The 25,534-nt window shown below is 39.7% G+C and overlaps 1 protein-coding gene across 5 annotated transcripts in view; it reads right to left on the bottom strand.

The window, feature by feature from the left end:
• Nucleotides 1-7,622: 7,622 nt before the first annotated feature.
• NTNG1 (netrin G1) overlaps nucleotides 7,623-25,534 on the bottom strand; it is a 317,947-nt gene continuing 300,035 nt past the window's right edge. For 4 of the 5 annotated variants that reach the window (XM_012751581.3, XM_012751583.3, XM_075999915.1 and 1 more), the window contains one exon: nucleotides 7,623-9,454. In XM_012751581.3, coding sequence (XP_012607035.1) covers nucleotides 9,207-9,454 — 248 coding nt within the window. In that variant the 3' untranslated portion in view covers nucleotides 7,623-9,206. The remainder of the gene's footprint in view (nucleotides 9,455-25,534) is intronic. The other variant, XM_020283438.2, reaches the window with a different exon arrangement.

Below are 25,534 nucleotides of genomic sequence, written 5' to 3'. Positions count from 1 at the left end.
CAGTGGGCAAGCTGGAGTTAGAATCAACCCGGCTTTAATTAAGTGGGATCTCGCAGGGCCTCAGAGCGCCTGTCGGAAGCCACAACCAGGAGCTGACAAGAAAAATGAGACCCTCGTTTCTATTTTTCTTTTAGTCTGGATGTAGCTGGTTTCAGTCAAATAATTCAATTTAGGAAAAACAAAATATTCAAGTTGAGGAATGATACATGCAACCCATTCAATTGTTTTTATTGAATCAGGAAAGTAAACAAAAAAGGTTTGACTATTTACCTGCTCCAAAACATTTAACTGCTCGCTCCAGAAAACCTCTGAGGTCTTTGCCAGCTGTATGATTCTATTATTTTATCATTTTGTCAGTGAAAGTAGTTGGATTTAGAGACCAGAATTTCTAATAAATAGCTAGAATTGCTTGAGTTGGGGAAGCTAGTGAAATAAATGCTTTAGCCATATTTTTTGGCTAAATTGAAAACGTGTGGTTTCAACTCCCATTTCCTGAATGTGAACCTCAGATTAGACAGTTTCATGCGTATTATCTCATTTAATTCTCACCATAACTCTGTGGGGTAAGAATGGTGATGCCCATTTTAATGTTGCTCAATTGAGCCTCAGGGAAGGAGAATTAGGTTAAGGCATGCCAGCTTCTCATTAAATTGCAGTGAGGTTTTTAATTAGCTTATGCCAATGGTTCCTAAAGGGTGAAGCCACGATCAGCAGTATCAACCTCACCTGGGAACTAGCTGCAATTAAACTCTTCGGCTCCACCCCAGACCCACTGAATCAGAATCTCTGGGGCTTGGCTCCAGCAAACAGTGCTACGAAAGCCCTCCAGGTGACTCCGATTCACACTCAGGTTAGAGAGTGATTAGCTCAAGGGCTAAATATGACAAAGATTGAAACATACAGATGTTTCTATTAAAAAAAAATGGCAAAATCTGAAACTAGAAAAAGGTAAATTGGGGTACATTGATCACATTAGAAAGGACTGTTTGCTTTTTAAAAAAGCATACACTACAAGTTTTAATTAGGAATACTCCCTAATGGATTTAAAATGAGATCCAATCTGTAAATCTTAAATGTATATACATTTTCTCTTCGGGAATTCACTTTATTTTAGTTTTGATTTATATTACTTAATACAGTGATTGACTTATATTACATTATTTAAATATAATGAGAGGCACACACACTCAAATTTGTGTTGCACTTTGTTGCTTCAATCAACAGAGCAGTGCCTGGTACATTAGTAGATGCTCAATGAGTATTTGTGAATGCACAAATTGCATCCATTGCATGCAAGGTCCTGTGTGTATCCGTGTGTGTCATGTTAGTATTAATAGCAATAATCTAACAGGAGAGATAACAAGTGAGTCAACTAGATAAATTACACATAGCAGGCACTAACTGATGAGGCAAACCTTTAAGCAGGGATAGAAGCAGTGAGATGATTTGGCAAGCTTTCTTCGAAAGACTGAACTTGACTTCCAGTAGGATTTTATGGGTGGAATGTTGAAAGGCATTCCAGGTTTTTTTAAAAAGACCTAACTAAAGTCAAGAAGATGATAATAGGCAGGGCATTCTCACGGCTCTGGTTTGGACAAGTGTACTGGGGCCAGTGCGAAGATGGGTTTTGAGTTCAAGGTATGAAGCGAGCAATTTTTCCTAAAAAACTGTGCTCATGCACCAGAGGTCTCTAGTGGCCAGTGGCTGTCGCAGGTCTAGAGGATCAAGTGGAAACGTAAGGGACTCACATAGTCAGAATAGTGCTTATAACTTAGAGAAACTTAAAGACAATTAGGAGGACCTTGCTCCTGATCTAATGCTTGTAAGCTAGAATAACCATAAAAATGAAACAAACCAGTCAAAAAGAAAATGACTTTTTTGCGATTCAATCCAAGTGTGTTCCTCTGTCACACATAATTTATTTTACTTTTTATAAATTTTATGACAAATGTGGGAAAGAAACAGTTGGAGCCCTTTCTAGTAAAATGTCCTCAGTAGAGAAAAATTAGAGTATGTAGTGCTTCTCACAACCCTGATAGCAGAATCAGAACCCATATTATTTCACTCTTTTTCAGAGTGTGATCACATTTCCAGTGACAGAATCTGACTAATGGACACTAATCTATGTGGTAACATCCTCAAATAGGTGGCTCAATTCAACTGAAGGCTGCCTGCCTTTAATTCAAGGCAGCCCTTATTATGAATAATATAAATATAGGTATTTGATTATAATTGCAAATATGTTGTGTGCATTAAAGTGACAATTTACATGAAAAATCTACATTATCAGATTGAATTAAAATGATATATCTCTAATTGTCATAATTTCATTATCATTGAATTGGAACCAATGATAAGATATGAGGCTTTTATTATCAAAATATTAACACAAATATTTAAAATATTGAGAAATATAGATTCTCTTAAGAGCCTTATGTGGAACTCTTTACTGGAACCAATATCCTTTAAACCAACAAGGTTGGTCCATGTGCCCAGATGATGGGAGGCTCTTTTGGTCCTGCAGGCTGCCATGAGACCAATATACCAAAGTTGCCAAGATATCTTGATCATTTGGCACTTACACTATAGTCCTGATCTGAGCCATTTTCATTTTTATTTCATATCTGGCTTCTTGAACCATGACCATATATTAAAATATATATTTGTATATTATTATAGTACACTTATATAAGTATGTATTTCCACAAAAGGGAATATAGATGCTCTTAGCAGGTCAGGTAGAGATAAAGTCAGTATGAAATGAATAAATAGCTGATTACTAAAAACATGTGCTTTCATGTACCTTCATGTCATTATCATTCATCCCCTGACAACGATTTACGGTTTAAGAGATCTTCCACAGTTGGGGTACATCTTAATCCTAGGATTCAGAGCAGTCATTCTTATACTTTTAGATTTTTCTTAAAAAAAAAAAAAGAAAAATTTTGTCCAGAAAAAAAAATAGTACATACACAAAATCTTATACATAATTTAAAACACCTCCCTGATAGATTCCCTACATTGCCCTTCCCTAATCTGCTTTGAATTCTAGGTGTAGAAGTTCTGTTTTTAAGAGTCACTTGCTGTAATGTGTTGTGTTGGGTGTACTTGGCAGACTGAGAACCAATTGATCAGAATGCATTTAGATTTGACTGCTTTCCCAATTATGAATTGTAATTACACAGGATGTAAACACAAGTTTAAGTGGTTGTAAAGCTGCTCCAATATTTGTCACGCTATTAATTTAATAAATGAAATATTTAGCTGGGGTCTTTATAATTAAGCATCAACTCCCTGAAAGATTCTTGCAAACGTTGTCATGCTATATTTGGACACCCCCCCCACACACACACACACCTTGTTTTTCCAAAGGGAGAGAAAAAGAGACTGAGAGTGATGACACTAATCTCTTTGCCTCTAGGTGTTTATCACACCATGAAAGCCAAAACAATTACTCAGGGCTTCATGGGGTAGTCATGACTGGTAAATAGGAAAATGCTATTTCCTTGGAGAATGTTTTCTTGCAGCGTTTCACACTGGCAGAGGGAAAACCATTCCCCACCAGGAGCAGCCCTCCTTCAGAGCGCAAATACAAACGAACAAAAATGACATTATGTTCTCGCCTGCCTGGGGCAAAAAGAATCACCTATTCTTAATAGGACTTCAGGTGTGTGATTTTCTGCCATTTTCCTTCTTTTATTAGATTAGAATGACTGCGCCTTGTAAGAGAAAAGCTGTAATGTAGTACTATCGGGGAGGCTAGAGGATACAACTGTAGTACGTTATGTCTTTCACGTAACTTGAAACATTCTTGCCACGCAGGAATTTCAGAATCTATTCCGACAGAGGAATGAGGGACAGTAATTATTTTTTCTTTTTCCTCAATTTTTTCCCCATGAAATTCATAGTTCACTAGTTAAATAACAGTTAAAAGTTATGCCTCTGAAAAAATGGGACTAAGTTAAGAAAGTGGGGATTATTTTTACTTCCTATCCTCTGCAGTTTGCTTCAGCCAGCCTAGCTAAATCTTTAGCGTTAACATAATTAGATTTTGCAGAATAATGGCCCATTTTACCAGCTATCATTTCACGTTAATAAAAACATCACATAATTTTAAATGTTACTACTCCATTTTAATTCATCTATCAATTAAAAACAGCTTTTGGGTGATGGAAAATGGCAGAGGGGGATTCCAGCATTTATTAAATGCTCAACTATTTAAATCTAAACAGCCCCTAAAATCATTTTAGTCTTTTTGCTAGAGTTGTTTCAGGACCTGCTTTAAAAATGTATTAGGGGCAGAATTTTCCTGCCATAATAGATCTCAAGCAACTGAATTTGATTCAATATTATTTTGAGTTTTTCATAGATGTTATTTTCTCATTCCTAGTTAAATGCAATAATATGATTTATATGATATCTGTTTCTTAGTTATTTGATTCTTCAGATGTAAAATGAAGACAGTAATATGTGAGTCATACCTTACCAGGTGTTGTGAAGAGTCAAAGTTCACTATGTTCCCAGGATTATTGGTGAAAATTCAAAATATGATGGTTGGCATTATTAATTCTTTCTGACATCATATTAATAATACGTTTATGTGCTGTTTATGCTGGGAATTTGTCAGCATTTGTTTTAGGTAGCTAAAGGAAAAAGCTACTCTTAGTGTAAGAAAATAAAAAATATAGTTAGTTAAAAGTGAAAAATCATTCTGTATAGAAATGGTCAGAACTGACAGAATATTTGTCAGATGAGCATTTGATATTTCCTAGCAAAATAATTGATTAGAATCGAGTTTTTATTTCCTGAGGCAAAGAAAGAGTTGTGCAGGACCAGATAATTGAATCAGAACCCTGAGGGTGCTCCTTATCTGTATTTTTCAGTCCTATCTGTTAAGATTGTCCAGTTGGATTTCCTAAAAGCAAACAAACAAACCTGTTATTCATATTGTTCTAAGACGCAGTTTAGCGCTGCCACCATTGCCAGCCCATCCTTATCACCTGAGGCTGGGGGTACAAATTGTAGGCAAGGAACTCTAGTTCAGATTCTTGAAGCTGAGCTTTGAATCACACCCTATCATGAATGCCTGTAGATTTCACAACGAACATACAGAGCACCTAGTACCCACATATCCTGTTCAATCTTGTGAGCACAGAAACTCTTAAATAGATATTACATTTAGAACTTAACAATAGGTAAAGTACAACAACTCGTTTCCCATATTGCACAGAGCATCCCATTGCAGAATACTGGGTCTTTACAACCCAATAATACTGGATGGCAGAGGGTGAAGGAAATGGAACAAAAGATTTGATGTCAGGATTTCATCACAGCTGACCCCAATTCATCCCAAATTTCTTATACTCCAGTAAGACCACAGGTCCAAGAAAGGTTGAGGTGAGCATTAACTGTAGGGACAGTTGAAGTATGGAGCAGATACCTTCTTTCAACTTGGACCTTTCTTTATGTTACCAGGCGAGTGATTTGTGCCAGCTTAGGGATTGGACTCAGGAGCACCTCAGGCAGATCCACGCCAAGTGTTCACAGGGCCCAGGACAAAAGTACCAATGGAGGCCCACATGCCTTATGTGTAAGTATTTAGGAATTATATATCAAGCTAACAAAGTGTTAAATAAACTATATCCCACCCTGCTACTTTGACACATATGCTTTCATAACCAGAAGCCCAGGTGTAGATTTAGAAGCCTTAGACGGCTCCTACTGGCCTGGAGGTAGCCTTTGTCTATCTATCTCCTTCCTGCTCTTCACGCCCCTCTTGTCCATGCACTCTGGTCTTCACTGCAAGGAGCCTCTCCTTGCTTGTGTGTGAATTCCCCAGAGAACACTCCAGGCCCCAGGGATTAATCTACCCACACAGCTGCACCCTCTGCCACCCCATGTGCCCAGGGATGTGCACTCCTGATGCAGCCTGCTTTCAGGACTCTGGCCCCCCAGACGAGGCCTACACGTGCCCTACAAGTGGGGGGAGGACATCTAAATAGGGAATTCCAGATTTCTGGCATCTGAGACAAAGCTGGAGGAGGGTCAGAATAGGCCCCTCTAAGCAAGAGTCTCTCTTTGTTGGACTGAAGTTCTTCCTTGAGGCTGTGTACAGGGTCAGAAATAAATCCCTTTCACAGTACAGCAGGCCATGTTCACTACTTTCCTGTAAACAGCAACACTTTCTAGATAGCTGAACCTTTGTCACATTTTTTGAAATTTGATGCTCATCAATAGCATTGATGGAAGGAATTATGTTTTTACTCCATGGAAAAGTTGATAGATTAACTCATCAGCAAGATTATATTAACAACCTTTAGGGATAGAGCCAAGCAGAAAAAAGAACAGGTATTAGGACCTCAAATGTTTGAACAACCGAGTGCCCCCGTGTCCCCCCAATCCTGTACTGAGGCCGTACACCATAGATGAAACCAGCTTCGTAAGGAGGCTGGAAAGCAGCAGGTGAATAAAGTCCACTGAGTTGGGGTTTCTTCAAAGGAATAGGCCCTCTAGAGGAACTTGAGAATCCAGATTGAAAAGAACATTTCATTTCCATTTGTTGTATACCTAAAAGTGAATTTTTATTAAAAGCAGATCACATCGCTTCAGGAAATTCGGAAAACTATATCTAAATGCACTGAACGCAAGATATTCCTAATCAATTTAGATTCTTATAGCCTCATAAAGATAAAATGCAGATGAACTGATTTAGATCAGGCCTTCATTAAATTTTAGAATTAGCTTATGGAATCCCACATATTGAAATGCGCAGTGTCTGATTCCTGAGCATTGTGACAAAGGCATGAGTGGGTAACCGTAAAGTGCATCGATGCCGGGAATAACATGGGCTGCCTTTGGTTTGTGCTCATAAACTGTAAGACAACTTAAATGCCAATTTTAATATTAGAAATCCACCTCATTATAAGTCATTTCTAACTCCCTGTGTTATCAGAATTTTCATGTGTATTCTTTGGTGAGCCTGAAACATAATTTTCTATTTATACTTCCAGAGTAAATCTCCAATTTCTGGTTGGCCACTCTGGCACCAAGCCAAAGCTCTAATTTATTTTCATCTTTTCTTATTTCTCACATCTAAAGAGACTGTTGGTTTGAATAACAAACATTCAATAGACTTAGTCGTGGGGTGGCAGGCGGTACAGGCATTACCTGTTTACCTTTTATTGCCTTCTTTGAATTGGCTTTTCTGGGAACAAAACCAATGAGACATGCTGTTCCCTCATTTAGCTTTTTCCCAGGTTATTTATCAGGAGACATTTCGGCCCCCCTCCCCTGTTTCAGCAAGGAGTGGCAGCAGGGTGAAGAATGCAGACTGGAACTAGCCTTGAAACCTGTTACTATCATAGGTTACTGTTCTACCAAGTCATGTAGAACTTCATTGTCCTGAAGACTCTGGCTTGGGCTGATAATTGTTTTTGATTCCAGGAGATGCTGCCGTGAACACATTTGTAACCTGTAGGACAACAGCATGCTGGGAACGAAGTACACACTGTGTTAGCATCTTTGAAACTTTGTAGTGGTTCTTCCCCACCTGCCTCCCCTTGCTGTCTTGCACAGTAATTGGCCTAATAAAAGGCAGAAACAAGAATTTATTACACCTTGGGCAGTACTTAAAACAAACTTTATTCTCAGAAACAGCAGTTATGTCTATTTGCTGCTGTATATTTTGATATTTCCTATAAATACTTAGTCTGAATATATTCAAAGTCAAATTGCTAATCACTCAGTTTCCCTGCTACTTTCCTGGTTCCCCAGGTTGTCTCTTATGACACTCCATGTAAACACTGTATTTGGAAAGATACATAGATCAGCATCCCTAGAGTCACATGATCACCATCAATCTGTGAAAATAGCATGACTTAAAAATAAGAGTCTCTTAGTACTCTGCCAACAGGCTTTGGCATAATCTTGGCAATCACTTAGATTTTTTTTTTCTGTTGTAATTTTTCCCAAGTAGAAATAGTCTCATATTTTGCAGAAGTTGTCCAAGCTAGTGAACATCAATCCATCTTCCTGGGTACTAAATTCGTCAGCTGAATGTATTCAGTCCACACCGAAATCAGTAAAGTGAGTGTGAAACTGCTTGGTAGCTGCTCCTTTCATCTTAAGAAATTGCAATACAAATTCCTGAAATCGTTTATGCAGGAATTTTTATTCTTTAAATCTTCCAGTGTTAAAGCAACAAGAAAACATTTAGAATGTCCTTTGGTGGAATCTTATTACACTTGTTATATATGTAAACTGATATTCTTTGATGCCAGCACGTTCGTTGCCCTTACAGAGAAATCTCTGCACAATGAAACAAAACAGAACGAAAGAGGACAAACTAAAAATGTCAGTCTTTGCTGATTGGAATTGGATACATTAACAGATTGTCTGGTAACACAAATTGGCAATAATACAAAAAATCTACATATTACAGTATTTCAAGAAAAATAACTTCATTTGAATACAAAAGGATAGATACACTTTCTTTTTTTCCTATAGCCACTCTCGTATAGTGGGTGTGTGCTCACACTGGCAGGGCTCAGTGCTGCTAAGATATACAGGGGTATGACTGGCTTGCACTTTTGGAGGGGGCTGTTACACATGTGCATCACTAACATCAGACAAAGAAATCTTTCAACCAACAAGGGTTACAGAGCAACGTTCACTAAAGCACAGGTCGGAAGGGGTTCAGGGGCTGAAGCAGGCCAATATGGCAGCTTGTAACAGGTTTCCTTATGCCCACAATGCACCTGACAGCAAAGAATGCTATTTGGTTGGTCCATACACTGGGCAGGGTGGTACGAGGATGCACCACTTAGAGTAGCAAATGTTTTTAGGTTGGTTGATTTGTTTGTTTGTTTGTTTTTTTTTGTCTTTCCTGTTTGGGGGGGCTGTCACAGCCTTTTCCAATCCACAATATGCTCTGCAGCTGGCAATGTGATTTGCAGTGATAATATCAACAGCTGCCAACTCCTCTGGAGTCAGAAAATTAACAGTCTTGACTCGGATGTGCTGTCCACGGCTGATAGATATGGCTTAGTTCGGTTAGGCCTTCTTAGTTTGTACACTGTTTTGAGTGGGGCTGCCTGCGCGCGCGTGTGAGTGTATGTGTTTCCTATGTTAGTAGCAAATGCTTGCTTGCGTTGCGTTCGCTTCCCCACGGCGCGGGCACGCGCCTGTCCGGCGGCCGCGCGCGAAGCCTAGAAGCGCAGGGCGCCGGCCGTCCCCAGCAGCGCGGGCAGCAGCAGCGGCAGCAGCAGCAGCGCGGGGCAGCCGTGCGGGGCCGCGCCCTGGCCCGAGCCCGAGCCCGAGCCGCAGCTGCCGGCCTCCTCGCACCGCAGCTTCTCGCAGAAGATGCCCGTGTACGCGGCCGGGCACAGGCAGCGCAGGTTGTTGTGGCACGTCCCTCCGTTCTGGCAGTGCAGGAGCTCGTTGTCGCAGACATTCGCTGCAGAATGAGGGGGAGGGTGGGGGGTGGGCGCGGGGAGGAGAAGCAGAATCAATTTAAGTTCATCTGGTACATCATGTTTTCAGCTTAAAAAAAAAAAAATCTCTATCGATCTTGTGCTCCCCCTTCCCGCCCCACCCCCCAACAAACGAAGCTTGTGACTCCAGTTTCCAAACAAATGTAGTTTGCTGCCTTTTTTTTTTTTTTATCATATTAGTCCTTTTATATGGATTTTTTGCTGCAATCTTGGATATTATCACTGTCCATTTCAGGCTATCAAATACAAAGTAATGCAGTACTCCTGGTTTGGCAGTATCTTTACTTCATGGAACTGAGACCTGATGTGACCTCCTGGGTTTTTAAAGGACAAGTGCCTGATACAGGAATGCAGAGCTTTGAAGTCAGATGAATGGTATTTAAAATGCAAAGCAGTGTGGCTAAAATGACCCAGAACTTCTAGAAGGAGCGGGCCGTTTTCTCCCCCCTGCGTGATTCCAGCCGCTGCATGCATGAAGACAGAGCCCACAGGGAGGAGGGAGGTGGAGGGGTTGAGATGTGGGAAAGGTAGCATGCTCCAGGCAGGCAGCAGCCAGATGGGAAGAGAGGAAGCTCGTTTCATGGGAGGAGTGTGAGGAAAAGCAGTCACATTTGTCCCTGACAGCCTATTAGGATTTTTATCACCTTGTAAATATGGGAAGTAGAGCCCAAGGTTACCTTGATTTCGAGGAATAGGAATAAATGCAATGGTGAAACCCTGATTATCAAAACGTCATTATGTCCATCAATTAATAGAATCAGTTTGAATAAAGCAAGCAATTCCAGAGTCTGAAATTCATTCATGGCCCCTGTCATTCAGCTTTCACCTCTAATAATTTCTTATTTCTTCCAAATTCTGGCTATCCTCATTAATTCCATGTCTCCTATTCTTTTAGATAATCAAGGTTTCACTGATTTAGCAGAATGTTAAATAGAACCCAGGGAAATTAAAACAACAACAAAGAGTAAAAGAGCCAAGAACACTTCCCAGCAACATATGCTGCTTAAGCACTTAACATATAGAACCACTCTGAAATGGGGGGGGGGGGGCAGAGCAGAAAAAGTAGCTTTTCTTAAATTATAAGATTTTTCATTTTTTAAAAAAATGTCATGGTCAAATTTCCCCAGGGATGCCGCATGAATTAAACACACACACGCTCATACGCACACCTAATGTTACTATGAAGTGCAAAGTATTAAAAAAAAAAACACCCTCCAAGTAGTAACTCAATAGAGAATGTTGCCTTTTCCATTAATCGTGTTCAATAGTCATGTCACCTTCAAGAGAAACTTCTTACACACAAACATGTTAATGCTGTGTGTGCAAATGAGCTGAGAAAAGATATTGGTGGTTACCCACAGGGTTAATAACCAAGTGCCCTAAACAGGGCACTGTTTTACCACCTTCTTCAACATTTCCTGGGTGACCTCTAACACAGTTGCATAGTGCATTGGTATAATTTTCAAATGCATCCACATTTGCTATCTGTAAATGTCAGGAGTGACTATTAAGGCCTACTAAATCCTTCAGGCTCAAAATATTGATATACAAGGCAGTGTTCCATAGGTTCTAATGATTATATAAGCTACCTCTCATTGGGTGGCTTAGAAATCATGAATATTAGATCCAAATTATAGTATTTTATGAGTCACGGTTAAAAATGTCAAGATCTGTAGCTGTAAAGCAAAGTCCACAAGTGTAGTGTGGTTAGCCTCACGGTCAAAGCTGACAAAAGCCCTTGTGTTTTGGCTGTAGTTAATTTGGAAAGCCATACATAGCTTTTCAGGATTTTGTTTTGCTTACACTTCAAGAAATATCTGTTTAATTGGGGCAACGTGGAATAAACAGATCCAAATAACTGTTTCCATTTAAAGTTAAAGATTCTCAGCATTTCTTGTTCTAGGAAGCAGATTGCTGAATGGGATATTTCCTTTCATTTAAGCACTAGAGGTAGGGAAATATCTGTTCCATCAATATCGATAATTGCTTGCCTTGAATAATTGAGAAGAAATCAATAGTTAATTAAATATCACTCCCCTTTAAAAAAAAAAAGCTATTTTTCTTCATCTAGGACCTGAATGTAAATCAGTTGTTGAACAGAGGTTTCTTTTTTTTTTCAAGAAGCTGGTGATTAAGTTAAAATTCAATATCTTTCCTACACTTAAATAATTACTAGTTGATTTTGATGGTTGTCAGAAATTTAATAAATATACTAGAATCAGACATAGCCCAGGATTAATAATATCATGAATTGGGGGAATATATTTTCTGTAAGAGATAAATAGAAAAAAATGAAACTGAAAATATACTTTATTACTCTGGTATTCACCTTAAACAAATTACATTTGGTCTCTTGATTGTGCTATTCCTCTAACAAATACAGAACTTTACCATATGCACAGTGCTCTCTAACTGTTGGAATCACATTCTAGAAGCACAGCTAAACCTAACTATAGATCTTACCTTCTATTCACAAACACATTCTCCATCTTCATGTCGTTTTGAATCAAAATTGTGGTGGTTAATGAACAAACTAGGTGGCTAACAAATATCATTGAGTTCTTCTTCAGCATATAAAGCCTTGTACTAAACATCATGAAGAAAATAAAAGAAATACAAAGCATGATCTTGCTCTTATGAAGTTCAAATCTGCTTGGGAAGATAGCATATCTATAAGAAATGATCTAATATTAATTTCATTAAAATTCCTTTATCAATTGCATCCAGCTCAACCAACATCTGTTTCATGCCAGGTACCCTACTAAATCTTATGGTTGTAACTCTAACTGCCCTAAAGGAGTTCACGGTTTGGCAGAAAATAAACAAACACACATTATGATACAATATAAAAAGACTACAAAGGAATCATTTGCAAACTGGTAGGGGAACTCAAATGATGGTGTAAATAATTACTTTTGGGAAGATTAGGGAAGATTATAGAAAAGAAATTGTATTTGGATAAAGGCATGCGTCAGGCAGATGTTGGTAGAAAAAACATTATACATAAGGAAACTGTATGAGGAAAGGCAAGGAGTGCACTGTATTGGTTATTAAGCAGTTGTCTCTCAACTCTAAATCCACTCTTCTGATGTTAAGGCCAGAACCCTACAAGTTGTCTGTTGGATTCCACCAACAGGGGGCACTAGAGGGAGCAGAGAGGGTAGGAGGAATGGAGATCCTGTTTCCTTCATCTCGTTTGATGGCTCTTCCTGCCATTACAGCTTCAGTAATGGCGCTTCATCCTGACATCAACATTTGACTACAGTGCTAAGCTTTATTCAGAACCAGCTTCACCTTACCCTTAGAGGTTCCTGCACCAGCCTGGGAGCTGGTGCTAGAGATGTGAGCCTAGAGATGTGAGCCTCAGGCCCAAGGAGCCTCTGCTCAGCATGTCAGAGGTATTATACTAACAGTAGCTAGGCGTTACCCTTCCTCAGAGATGCAGGTCCCAGGTCTGCGGCATCTCTCACCCGAACTTTTAGTTTCTGATCACCCATCGTCTTTCCTATAATTCCTCAGCCCCAGGGTGATAGCTGCTTTCTGATTACATAGTAAAGCACCTCCAAGTTATTAATACTTCAGTGTCATGTTCTCGTTTTTAAATTCTCAAACACCTGTTTAACCATTTCCTGTAATAAATTATCCCTGTTGAAATACCTAGCATGGTTTCAGTTTTCTGACTGGAGCCTGACTGACAGACACGTGGAGAATGTTAGTGAGTAATGGTGTGGACTGGTTAGTTAGTGGACTGGTGTGGCTGGAATGTTGGATGTGCAGAGGGTACACAAGTGCAGAGAGTAGGAAGGCAGGTGTAGCCTGGTTGTGAAGGTTCCACGTAACCCACTTTGGAGTTTAGATAATAGGCAGTGGGAAGCTGTCAAACATTTATGAACAGAGTGGTGTTTTAAAGGGAAAATAAAGGTAAGTCTAGACTAGACAAAGTATACACTAAAGGCAAGGAGACCAGAACTTCAACAAAATGGGCCGAGAAGAACAAATGGGCTGTAAGAACAATGGGGAGAAAGGAGGGAACAGATTTACAGACAGCTTGTATGAATGGGTAAGAGAGATTCTGAGGTTCCTGTTTAGGGTACTTGGATGCATTGTAAATAAATTTATTGAGAAAAGAAGATGGGGGAAGAGTTTGGTCAGGGGAGCAAATAAACTTTTTTTGGACATATTGACTTCGAGTGGTCTGTAGTTTCTTTTGCAGATGTTTTGCCATTAGTTGGAAAAACTACTCAATGGTTCAGGAGATAGGTCAGCCTGGAGATACAAATCTGGAGCAGGGGTGATGGTGGTCGATGTTACAAAGGATGAGGCAGAAGGAAGAAGACCTTATCCTGGGAGAATGCAGGCCAAGTAAAAATGAGGACAGCAAGCAGAACACTGAAGAATATCAGCCATAAGAAGAGAAAGAAAGACTATGAGGGATGCTGAGAAGAAAAGATGTCAACAAAATACAGTGATAACATGAGAGTATGACATTAATCATAGAAGTTTTCCTGCTGTGTATGACTATAACTAGGAATAAACAGGCAGACTGGAAGAAGGACACTTTGACTTGGGCAAGGAAAACATGCAAAAAAATCGCATTTTCTTGATTGAATCTAACATAAGAGATTTGGGGATGATTTTTAAAAGGATCGATACATTTTGAGGAATTAACATTTAATGGAGGTCTTTGGATGTCAGTCTAAAGTAGCGGTTCTCAACATTGGACGATTTGCTTCTCATGGGATATCTGACAATGTCTGGAGAAATGTTTTGGTTGTCACAACTGGGCAGAGAGGGCATGCTACTGGCCCCTCATGGATAGAAGCCAGGGAGGCTGCTAACATTCTACAATGTACAGGACAGCCCCCCCCCAAACAAAGAATTACTCCTCAATTAATATTAAAGATAAAATGATGGAGGCCTGGCTCAGGGTGTCAGCCATAGCAATGAAGATGAGGAGTTGTCCCCAATGTACGCCGGGGAAAGGAAAATGAAGAAGCCTTGGCATTTCTAGATCAGAGAGACAGTGAGTTTTCAGGTGCAGAGCCATGAGAATTAGAGGTAAATACAAGTACTTGATGTGGAAATATAAGTTTGGATTGATTATCTTCTTGGGGGAATAAATGCAGAAGATTGGGATCTAACCCAGACCCCCCACCCTTTAGTACTGCTCACAATGAGAAAATAAAAGGAACCAAAGACAACCTTCTCATATCATTTGTTCTTCTTTGCTCTCACAGAAACAGTTAAATCAGAGCTTGCAGAAAACTTTAGAAATCATCTAGACAAGCTCTAGATGAGGAAACCAAAAGCGATTGAGGGTAGCACTGGAACCAGAATCTAGATCTCCTGATTTGCAGATTACAGCTCTTCGCATAGAAAAGAACAGTCAGGAGAAATGTCATACATGGTGTTGTACAGTGTCACATTCTGTGTTCCTCGAGACATGGTTGAGTTCTCCACTTACCAGGGAGACATCAAATGACTTTTCTGTAAATGCTCAGTAGATTTTCAACTGTATCCACTAACTCCTCTGCTATTATACCAGGCTGTGACTAAGCAGAGGTCTTTTGTTGATAGCATCAAATGTTAAAATCTTCTAGAGTCCTACTGCATTCTAGTAGGGCTCCTGAAGAAAGTATAACCAGAAATGTCAAAGGTCCAGTCTGGAAATGGCAAGTATGTTGGCATCCATACCGTCATTTCCTGTACATAAGAGGCTGCTCTGGTTTGAATATGTGTACTCTCCACGACTCATCTTGAAATTTAGTTGCCATTGCAACAGTATTAAGAAGTGGGACATTGAAGAGGTGTTTAGGTAATGAGGGCTCTTCCTTCAGGAGTAGAGTAGTGCCATTATCACGGGAATGGTTTTGTTACCATGGGTTCACTCCCTCTTACAATCTCTCTCTCTCTATCTCTGTGTCTGTCTCTCTTTCTCTCTCTCTGCCCTTCCACTTTGTGATGCCTTCCACCACGTTACGATGCAGCAAGAAGGCCCTTTCAAGATACCAGCCCCTTGATCTTGGACTTCCAGCCACCAGAACTATGAGTCAATACATTATTATTCATTAATTACCCAGTCTGTGGTATTCTGTTATAGTGCACAAAATGGGCTAAAACAGAAATATAGCTACTTAATCATGGCACTATCATGGCACTGAACTTCACAACCCTTCTTAACACAAGGTTCTGGGCATCAACCACCAGTTGATAGAACAGGCATGAGGATAAACACCCATTTACAATCGCGGCATTATCTCCATTTCAGCCTGAGTGTAGTTGCAGATTAAAGATCCGAGTGGTGATTTCTACCCAACATGCATTTTTTTTTTTTGATGCAGAGTCTCACTCTGTTGCCTGGGCTAGAGTGCTGTGGCATCAGCGTAGCTCACAGCAACCTCAAACTCCTGGGCTTGAGCGATCCTCCTGCTTCAGCCTCCTGAGTAGCTGGGACTACAGGCATGCGCCACTATGCCCGGCTAATTTTTTCTGTATATTTTTAGTTAGACAATTAATTTCTTTCTATTTTTAGTAGAGACGGGGTCTCACTCTTGCTCAGGCTGATCTCAAACTCCTGAGCTCAAACAATCGGCCCGCCTGGGCCTCCCAGAGTGCTAGGATTACAGGCGTGAGCCACCGTGCCCAGCCCAACATGCATCTTTCAGTTATGAATCCCTTTACTTAGTGTTCTTCTCTGTAGGTTTGTCTCAAACTGAAAACTCTAAATGTAGTCTATGCATGTATTTATTTTAAGCATATCCCAACTCTCTCTTTATTGTTATTGACAGTCTAGAAGTGCCCTATCTCAGTAAACAGGAAGATTTATTTTTAAATCCCTTATATAACACTTGATCCAGTACTAGATGCAAATAGTTATTTACTAGACATGTTTTTTTGTTTGTTATGATAAAATACAACCCTTAGATATAGGAAAAAGCTGATACTGCTTTGGTAATAGCTTGATTATATTCTAAAGGATTCCTTTTACTACTGATAAAAATAATTCACTATGGTGTGTCCAATATCACACTATTTAATCCCCTGATGTTTTAATATTAGAAATGCTTTCAAATGGGGTGACCAAGATAATCTGTGGACTTTGTCAAATGAGGTATTAATGTTAGACTTAAACAGAGCTATGTGACCAAAAGATAAAGTGTGGAATCCTGGTAGAAAGGCTGAAGTCAGCAAGGAGTTATAATATTTCTGATCACAGCTTCAGTAAGCAAGCCACAATAGTAGAAAAATAAGCTCTCAAAATTGCTACGAGTTTATAAAAACACTTAGCATTTACGCAGTGAAAGAACAAGGTTGAGCAGCATTTCTTCCTCTTTCACCTCTATTTTTATTGCACCTTGAATAAAGAGAGTCACAAGGACGTAGCTAAATTATTCAATCCTTTAATTGTTTTTTTTTTTTTTTGGTGGGTTTCTCAATTGTCACACACATTTCCTCTTCTCAAACTGCAATCTATTGTCAAAATGTGAATTATGAGACCTTGATTCCATTTCCCTCCATTAGTTCTTTCTGGAAGGTAGGGAAAAATGAACCTAGAGATGGATCCCTTATGTTCAAAGAGGGCACCAGCCAGAACTTAAGTGTTGCTACTTGTGCTATTCTCTTTTTTTCTTTTATGAACTGAAGGGTCACTTATTCCTATATGGTCACGATGATCCATTACATTACCAAAAGAAAGTTTTCTTTTCTCTGTTTGGGTTTTGTTCAAAGGTATACATTTAGGTTCGTCCTGTCAGTGAGCTGCTATGCTTGAGCAATGCTTGGTCTGTATTTATAGACTTGAAAGTTTCTCTTTTTGGCTTTGTCTCCTGCACTTCAAGGAATCGATGCAATGCGTTGCCATGGCAGTTTTCCTTGATGGTTGTATTAATAAAGTGACCTCTGCCTTCACCCTCTGAAACAAGCCCAGGAGTGCTGCGGGAAAGATGTTCCAAATTGTGCCTTTCCTTTTCAAAGAAACGTCAAAGAGTGAATAACCTCCACCAAACAGGCTAATAACAAAGGTATGTGTGCTACATTCAGGTCTGATTTAGGCATTTCAGAGTTTGTGGCAGGGAGCTGAAGAGCTCTGATTATGACCCATTTATGTAGCTTTTGCAGGTATGGGAGATATAAAACTGAAGCCACAGGTTAGCTCCTGGGGTATGGAAGAAACTTTATAGACTGTTATCTAATGACCTTTTTTTTCCCCTGGAAGTTCAAGGTATGCAGCTGCTTTCCCCCCTTTTTCCCTCATTTACGGTCTGGCCAGGAGAGGTGGTATGCTACAGAGAAAAAAAAAACATTAGAGTCAGACAACCTGAGTTCTAGTTCTACCTAGTGGTCCATTTGCTGTCAAGGCCTTGTACACCACGTAGCCACATCCTCCATGCATCCCTCCATCATCCAACCAGGCCCTGCTCTAGATGGGGAGCTACTGTGACGAGCCAGTTGGACAATGGACTGCACAGGGTGGCGGGAGGGGGCCTCGTATTCTAGTGACAGCTGTAAGTTAGGGGAAGGGTTCGAAGTTGGTATTTCTAAAGTTCTCTCGAGTGTTATGATTTGCTTGAATACTTTTAATGGTAACTGTATCATTTTAAAGGCAAAGAGTTAGGAATCTCTCCTCTTTTTTTTTTTTTTTTTTTTTTTTTTACCAAATATGCAATGACTATTGACCTTCTGTAATAATGAGTCCTTGGTAGTGAGTTGGGTGACTGTTTCTGTTTGATCTGTTTTGCCTGCATGTCTTATCTGGTGCCCCACAGAACAAGAACAAATTTTCCCTTCATGTGCACTAAAAGTATGAGGTGGTATGAAGAGAATTAGGTGCAGATCTTGTGATTCAAGTCCCCATCTCTGTGGTTAATGGGCTGGGCGAACTTGGGGAAATCACTTAACCTCTTTGTGCCTTTCTTTCCTCACTTCTAAAGCAGGGATAATAACATTTGTCCTATTTACCCACCTCGCAGTTGTTGGGAGCCTCAAGATGAATTATGTGGAGGTGCTCTCAAAAAAATATAAAACACAGCCTAAGTATATTTGTTAAAGTTCAATTCCTTCCTCAATCCCCCCAGTGCTGGAAGCTCAGGATGGAAGAGTGAGGCGCTAATTCCAATCTCTGCTAGAGTAATGAATTCATCACTACCTATCCAATTCAAGGTGCTTGAAGTGAAAAAGGAAGCAAATGCCCTCCCTCAAAGACAGCATCTGTGCGTCTTCTGCGCATATGAATCTTGAGCGAGCACAGGGTCAAAACAGTTCTTGTATATTTGTATTCAACTGCCGTGTACTCCACAAAGCCTTGTGGGGTCAGCTTGGAGTGGCAGTGCCCATTTTTTCAAAGGTGAGTTTCATTTTCTCATTCAATGCGCATTCTCTTGTATCAATCAGAGTACATAAATAATGAGTGTTTCCGGAGTAGCAGGGAAGGGCTGAGCTGGATACCATCAACCTCCTTCCACGGCTCCACAGCCCATCTTTTGCCCTTTGCAATGTTGAAGATAGGGGAAGGCAGGTACAGATGCAAACAATAGACTGGAAACACCCTTATTTTCCCGCTCTCGACTTATACTCCTGTCTGTCTGTACTCATTTGGGGACAGTGGTCCTGGTGGCATGACCCCCGTGTGACAATATCTAGACTACCTGGTTTCAGCATATTGACAGCATCCAGACTACCTGGTTTCAGCATATTGAGACAAGAGAGAAGAGCTGAAGGGAGATTAGGGATCACTGTGGAAGCTGTCGGGTGGGTGGTCAATCACATATAGGTAATCAAGTGCAACGGCTATGTAATCTGACTTTAGGGAGCAGCCATTCTATTCTTATTCATCTAGTATCAAAGCACCTATTATGGGAGTGATACCTTCTCTTTTCCAACCAAAGAAAAAACTGCTTAAAGCTTCATTACAAAGCCCCATTCATCTCTAAAGAGGCTGTATCTATAGTCTGCAATATCCCAGCTAGTGTGAAAGAGGTGATAGGTGACTCTAATACAGGAGCAAGAAACACTCCTAAAATTTTTAGCTTTTGCAACCTGAAAAAAAAAGCCAATGCTGATGTTGAGAAATAATTAATTCACTAAGAATCCTACCAGCTGAAGGCTGGGCACCTCTCCCAAAGTGATCATTAATGATGTATTGAAATCCTATTTAGGTCAACACTTTCAGACACAGATACAGGCAAGGTGCTCATAAAAATGGTGCTGAGAAATCACAGAGTTTCTCATCAGGTATCAGAAAATGCACTTGTCTAGTTTAATAAAAGGTATGACCTCTACTGTTAGCTCAAGGTAAAAGATGGCATTCATGGGGAGGCATAGTCACATACAATGTCAACACACATGAGGGTAAAAACCATTGTTTCAAAGTACATGACACTATGTACTGGAGGAAAAAGGAAATCCAGATACAAAATGTTTATCCAGTATGATCTCCATAAGTACAGACATGTACATATACATAAGTATATACATAAGACATGTACATATACATATATGTACATATATATGTACATAAGTACAGACCTCCACATATATCTATATAATAACATAAACCTTGACAAAAATACTGGAATAAATTATACCAAAATGTGACCAGTGTCTCTGGCACTGAATAGATGCTCAGTAAATATTTGTTAAACAAGTAAATAAAATCTGTCTTTTGTTCTCTGTCTCTTTCTGAATAGTGGATATATATCTACTATGAGTAGCTAGCTGGCTACATAGAAGGTAGATGGAGATATATACAGATGAATACAAAGTTGATAGGCTGGAGAGTGGGACGTGGAAGGAATTTTTCCTTAATGGCTTAATTTTATTAATAGTTTCTGGGAAGTAGAAGATAAAGCTACCTGCTGAGCATGAGGAGGCAGAGGTAAGGTAGGTCTTGAAGTGAGGGATGAAATATTTGGCAGGGAATGGAAGAGGAAGCTGACTAGGAGCACATGGAAAAATTGCTGAGTAGCTTTGGCACTCCAGCTCAGGTTGAAAACCATGATTTGTCAGAATGTCCCACATAGGATTTTATAATGGAAAAAATTAACAGGAAGAGAATGGTAACTTGTGTTAAGGTTTCTTCCTTCAATGATATAATATATATCATACATATAATACATACATAATACATCATACACATAATACAATGATATAATACCCCTAGGTAAGGTGAGGAGAAGCAGCAAGGATAGCCAGTGTTTTAAAATAAGAGATCAGAATCATTCCCTTCATTTTTCTTTAAGCAAATGAATTATGATCTGGGTATTGTGAGTAATATAAAGAAGGTGAAAAAGATATGGCCCTGAAGCCCTGATGGATCTTAGCAACTTTTTTTTTTTTTTAATTTTTTTATTGGGGAGGCAATTAGTTAACTTTGGGACACAGGCTAAAGGGAAATCCAGACAGAGTAGTTCTATGTGGGAGTTCAATGGACATGAAAGACCATTATGGAGACACAGAAGGACACAAGTAAAAAGATCTGGCGTTCTTTGAAATGGTGTGGGAATTATGAAAGGCAGTCCATCCAGCCCCATACAGTGCTTAAGACAAATTTGTAAAACATCCCCCATTCTGGCTAGGAGGTAAAGAAATACTACAGGCCTTTGATATCCGGTATTAAGAACTGCAAGTATCTGTGGCTGAAAGGAGATAATTGTGTCATTAATTCAAATGCATGGTTTTTTTTTTTTTAAAGACAGAATTTCAATGCCTTTGAGTACTTTGTAAAGCTAAAATATAATTTGAGGTTCCTGTTTGTCAAGCTATAGCCAAATGTCTCCTTAGAGACTTAATTTTTCCTATATATACTTGGCAGGAGTGTTCTAAATATGGTGTAAGCCCTCTTAGGATTTTTAAACAGCAGGGATATTTAAGTATGAAAAATAGCTACTGAAATCACACAGCAGTAACTTTTCTTAATGATTTTTTTTTTTTTTCCCCTGGGAATCACTGCAATTCACTCTTGTCTGCTGTGGGCCTTGCTGTCACCACAACCACCTCCTGACAATGTCAAACCAAGTCTTGGGAGGTGATTTTATAATGTCAGGATGAAACAAAGCCATTTCCCTGTTAATGCCGATGTCAAGGCAAAATGAATTGGTGTCAATAAATTCAAGGTGAGGAAAACAACATTAGGGAATCATGAGAATGTGCAAAATGATGACAGGAGTCATTTAGGGATGCCTGGATCCAAGTAAAAATGACTGCTAATTTTCAAAAATGTATTGGCTACTGTATTGGGAGCCAAACATTTAAATTTTCTAAAATACAATAGCGAGGTTAAGAGAGGACAAACAAGTTATAATTACAGACAAATCGTAAGCATACCTTTTCAATAAAGTTGATGCTGATTATTGCAACTCACATTGTTCTTTCCCATTTACAAATTCTTGAGACACTCAAAATTTGAACCACAAAATTTAGTACATAATTGTTTACTGGGATGGTGTTTAAAAATATGGGTTTAAATAGTGACATTACCACCTGTGGCTCTGCAGTTTGAATTTCTGAGCCTTTATTTCATCATCTGTTAAAGAGGCCATTTCATAGGGCTCCTGTGAACATGAGAGATCATTCAACCCAGTGATTATTATTAAGTGACTTGTAAGTGCCAAGCACTGCTCACAGTCCCATGATAAAGACACGGTCAGAGTCACAGAAATGGTGTTATTAATACAGGTTCATGTATTAGACAATGAAACTCCACATAGTCTATACCCTTGTGTCTTCCAGTTCATTTTTATCATTAGTAATTTCTAGCTTAATAAATACTCGTCAATTTGAAAAAAAATCATCTTTCACTTTTACAATTCCTTAGATGAAGAAAAGGCAACTGCTTACCTGTTGAAAAGAGGATCTGTTTGTTCATTTTTTTTTTAGCGATGAGAAAAACAAAAGCCCTTATTTAAGAAAAAGTTTAGGTAAAGACAGGGATTTTAGACAAGCTCATGAGTAATGTCAAGTAATTCTGTGCAACATGAATTTTATAACACTAAACTTTAAACATGAGGCAGAAGGAAGAGGGAATCAGAGTCCTTTCCTAATGTCCAAAGGAACCGTTTGTTAATTGGTAAAGAAAAAAAGGGTTTGAGTAAGAACAAATCCACTTAGTGGCTGACCCGAACAGGGGGAAATAAAGTCATTGCAGACATGCAGAAGGGCATTTTACAGCTTTCCTGAGAAGAGCAAGGCTGTTTTGTCTCAGGAGAGACGCGAGCTACTTAGACCAAAATCAGAGTCTGGCAAGAAACGTGTGGAAGCTGAGCCTTTGGGGACTTTCAGATCCAGCAGCAGAAAGAAAAAAAATTTATGAATTGGTTTGGATACAATTGGGAGGCCATGCACATTGTTTAAAACACATTGAAAAGATGTCAGAGCTTCTCTTTGAAGCAGACTAAGACATACCCAGGTTAGATTAAGTGGTGATGAATAAGATTTGGGTGGACTCCTTAAAGGGTAATCACATGACATGCTTTTAAAATATCTTGTCCTAACACATTTCACTTTCCTCGACATTTCTTATTCTATTTTTTGAATATATGTGCTTTTATATGACTAAGGAGTTATTCTAGAATAAAAGCTCCATGAAGATAAGGACTTTAACTATTTTGTTCGCTCTATATGCCATGCCTAGACCAGTGCTTGGTAACAGACTGTACTCAATGAATATGAGTTTTTTGAGTAAATGAATAAATGAATTTTACAGAAAAAGCTCACATATTCCATATCCATTGAGTCTTTTCTACTTCTAAAATAGCATCCCAACTGTGTCTCCTCTATGTCCCCTAAATTAAATTACACAGAAATGCTACAGCCAGACTGAGTTTCCTCACGAAGTGTTTCCACAATACTTCTCACTCATTCTGTCACTTACAACCGTCTATGGCTCCCCACTGCTAATTGGAAAACGCTGTCGTCAGAATTTCCCACAAAGTGATCAGACTCTCTCCATTGTGTGCTTTTATGCACAACATAAACTTTCTATTCCTGCCTAATATACTCACTTGTGCACACACATGCATGCAATTAAAATTAACAAGTTATAATTAAAAGGCCAGAAAATTTTACTTATCTCACTGAATATTTCCAATAATCTGGCAGATAGGTATTATTATGATTATTTCCATTTTATCGGGATCCATCAAGCCCAGCCCATGGCTGAGCAGCAGAGGCGGGACTAGAACTGAGGTCTCTCAGACCCCAAAGCACTATCCGTGTTGCCCTCCCGTCCCTGGACTGCCACATGCTCGCCCCTGAGTCATATCTCTGCTCCTGATCTGCCCTCCCCTAAACTCTCCACCCATCCTTTAAGGTCCTGCTCATGGAGAACCCCCACCATGAAGATTTATTTCTCTGTTTCAGCCCTCAGACGCTGTCCTGCCTTTGAAGCCTTATGGCAGATGATGTAGGTACAGATACAGACATAGAAAAAATGTAGATACAATTTGAACAGCCTGTATTTAAATCTTGGTTCCACCAAATACTAGCTGGGTGATCTTGTGGGAATCATCCAACCCTTCTTTGTTTCACTCATCAAACAGAGATAATTTCATACCTGAGAGCCACCTCATAGTATGGTTATGCAGATCAAATGAGTTAATTCATATAACTCAATTAGAGCAATGCATGGCAGAAAGTCCTTCAATAAATGGGAAGCTTCATTTGACTCTTCAAAACCTACAATACAACACCCCTTTTTCATGTGCGTTTCTTGTCTTCTCAACTAAAATACAAGCACCCTGAGGGCAGGCCATTGTTTTGCACCTCTTCTCATTGTCCACACTGAACAGCATGGAGCTTGGCACAAAATGGGCCACCTGTCAGCATTACCCCTTGAGGGTAGTCGACCTCTCTTTTGCCTTTGTATCCTCAGACATCTCTTTTATCTTTGAATGGTAAGCATCTTTTTTCTTTTTTTGTCTGTCACATAACAGGGAGATTCTCAATGATTTCTTTTCCAGTGATGATTTTTCAAGCAACTTCTGCATTTCTAAGGTCATGGAAGAATGCAATCATTTCTGAGAATAAATGGGAAATAACCTGAGTTTTCATTACTGCCTCCAAGTAGTGGTTTCAGAAAAGTCCCTTCTCTAGCAGTATTTAAAACCTTTTGCTTCTGTTTTTTTGTGCTGTCGTGAAGTGAGCAGGGGAGAGACAGGCAAAGAGGACAGAGAAGGAGGGGAAATATGGGGTTGGCCTGACTGGGAAAGAAATGCTACCTAAATCTACCGAGGGGCGTGGTGCCTGTCCTTCCCAGTGGGTGTTTCCAGCTCTGTGTGTTTGGGGGTAGGAATCACTTTTAAAATTCAAAACCTTCAAGATCTTAAACTAACACTGTATCTTGGATTTAAGTGCTTTTTCTTCTTCTTCTTTGTTCCCCCCCCCTTTTTTTTTGAGACAGGGTCTCTGATATCTGGGCTAGAGAGCAGTGGTATCATCATAGCTCACTGCAGCCTCAAACTCCTGGGCTCCAGTGACCCTCCTGCCTCAGCATCTTGAGTAGCTGAGACTACAGGTGTGCGCCACCATGCCTAATTTTTTAATGTAGAGAGAGGGTCTCTATATGTTGCTCAGGCTGGTCTTGAACTCCTGGGCTCAAGCGATCCTCCTGCCTTGGCTTCCCAAAGTGCTAAGATTATAGGCATGAGCCACCATGCTCAGGGGATTTAGCTTCTATGGAGGCTATTTTACTCCAAGGATCAGAACAATGAATGGATTCCATATATGCCCCATAAAAAGTGCAGAAGGGTGGGAGGCAGATCTTCCACCTATTGTACTCTCCAAATTACCAGTCAGACTTATTCTGAGGCCAAAGCTAAGACCCTGCATGAACAAACACTTTTCCTGTCACTGGATATGTTGCTGCTTGGCATGCTGTGTGATCGATCCCACTTGGATCACTTTATCTGGCTTTATCTTCCAGAGTTTAATTGTTTTGTACTAGTTGTTCCATGCAGGCCTCTTGGTTAATCTAAAGTTCTTTGCTCCCATTCACCCTGCATTCCCTGAGTTCCTGCTCCTGCCATTGCTGCCTCAGGCCCTTCATACAT

Source organism: Microcebus murinus, chromosome 2 (assembly GCF_040939455.1).
Source record: "Microcebus murinus isolate Inina chromosome 2, M.murinus_Inina_mat1.0, whole genome shotgun sequence".
NCBI classification, from domain to species: domain Eukaryota; kingdom Metazoa; phylum Chordata; class Mammalia; order Primates; family Cheirogaleidae; genus Microcebus; species Microcebus murinus.
The sequence above is the reverse complement of the archived record's forward strand: the minus strand, read 5'-3'. Positions and strand labels throughout refer to the sequence as shown.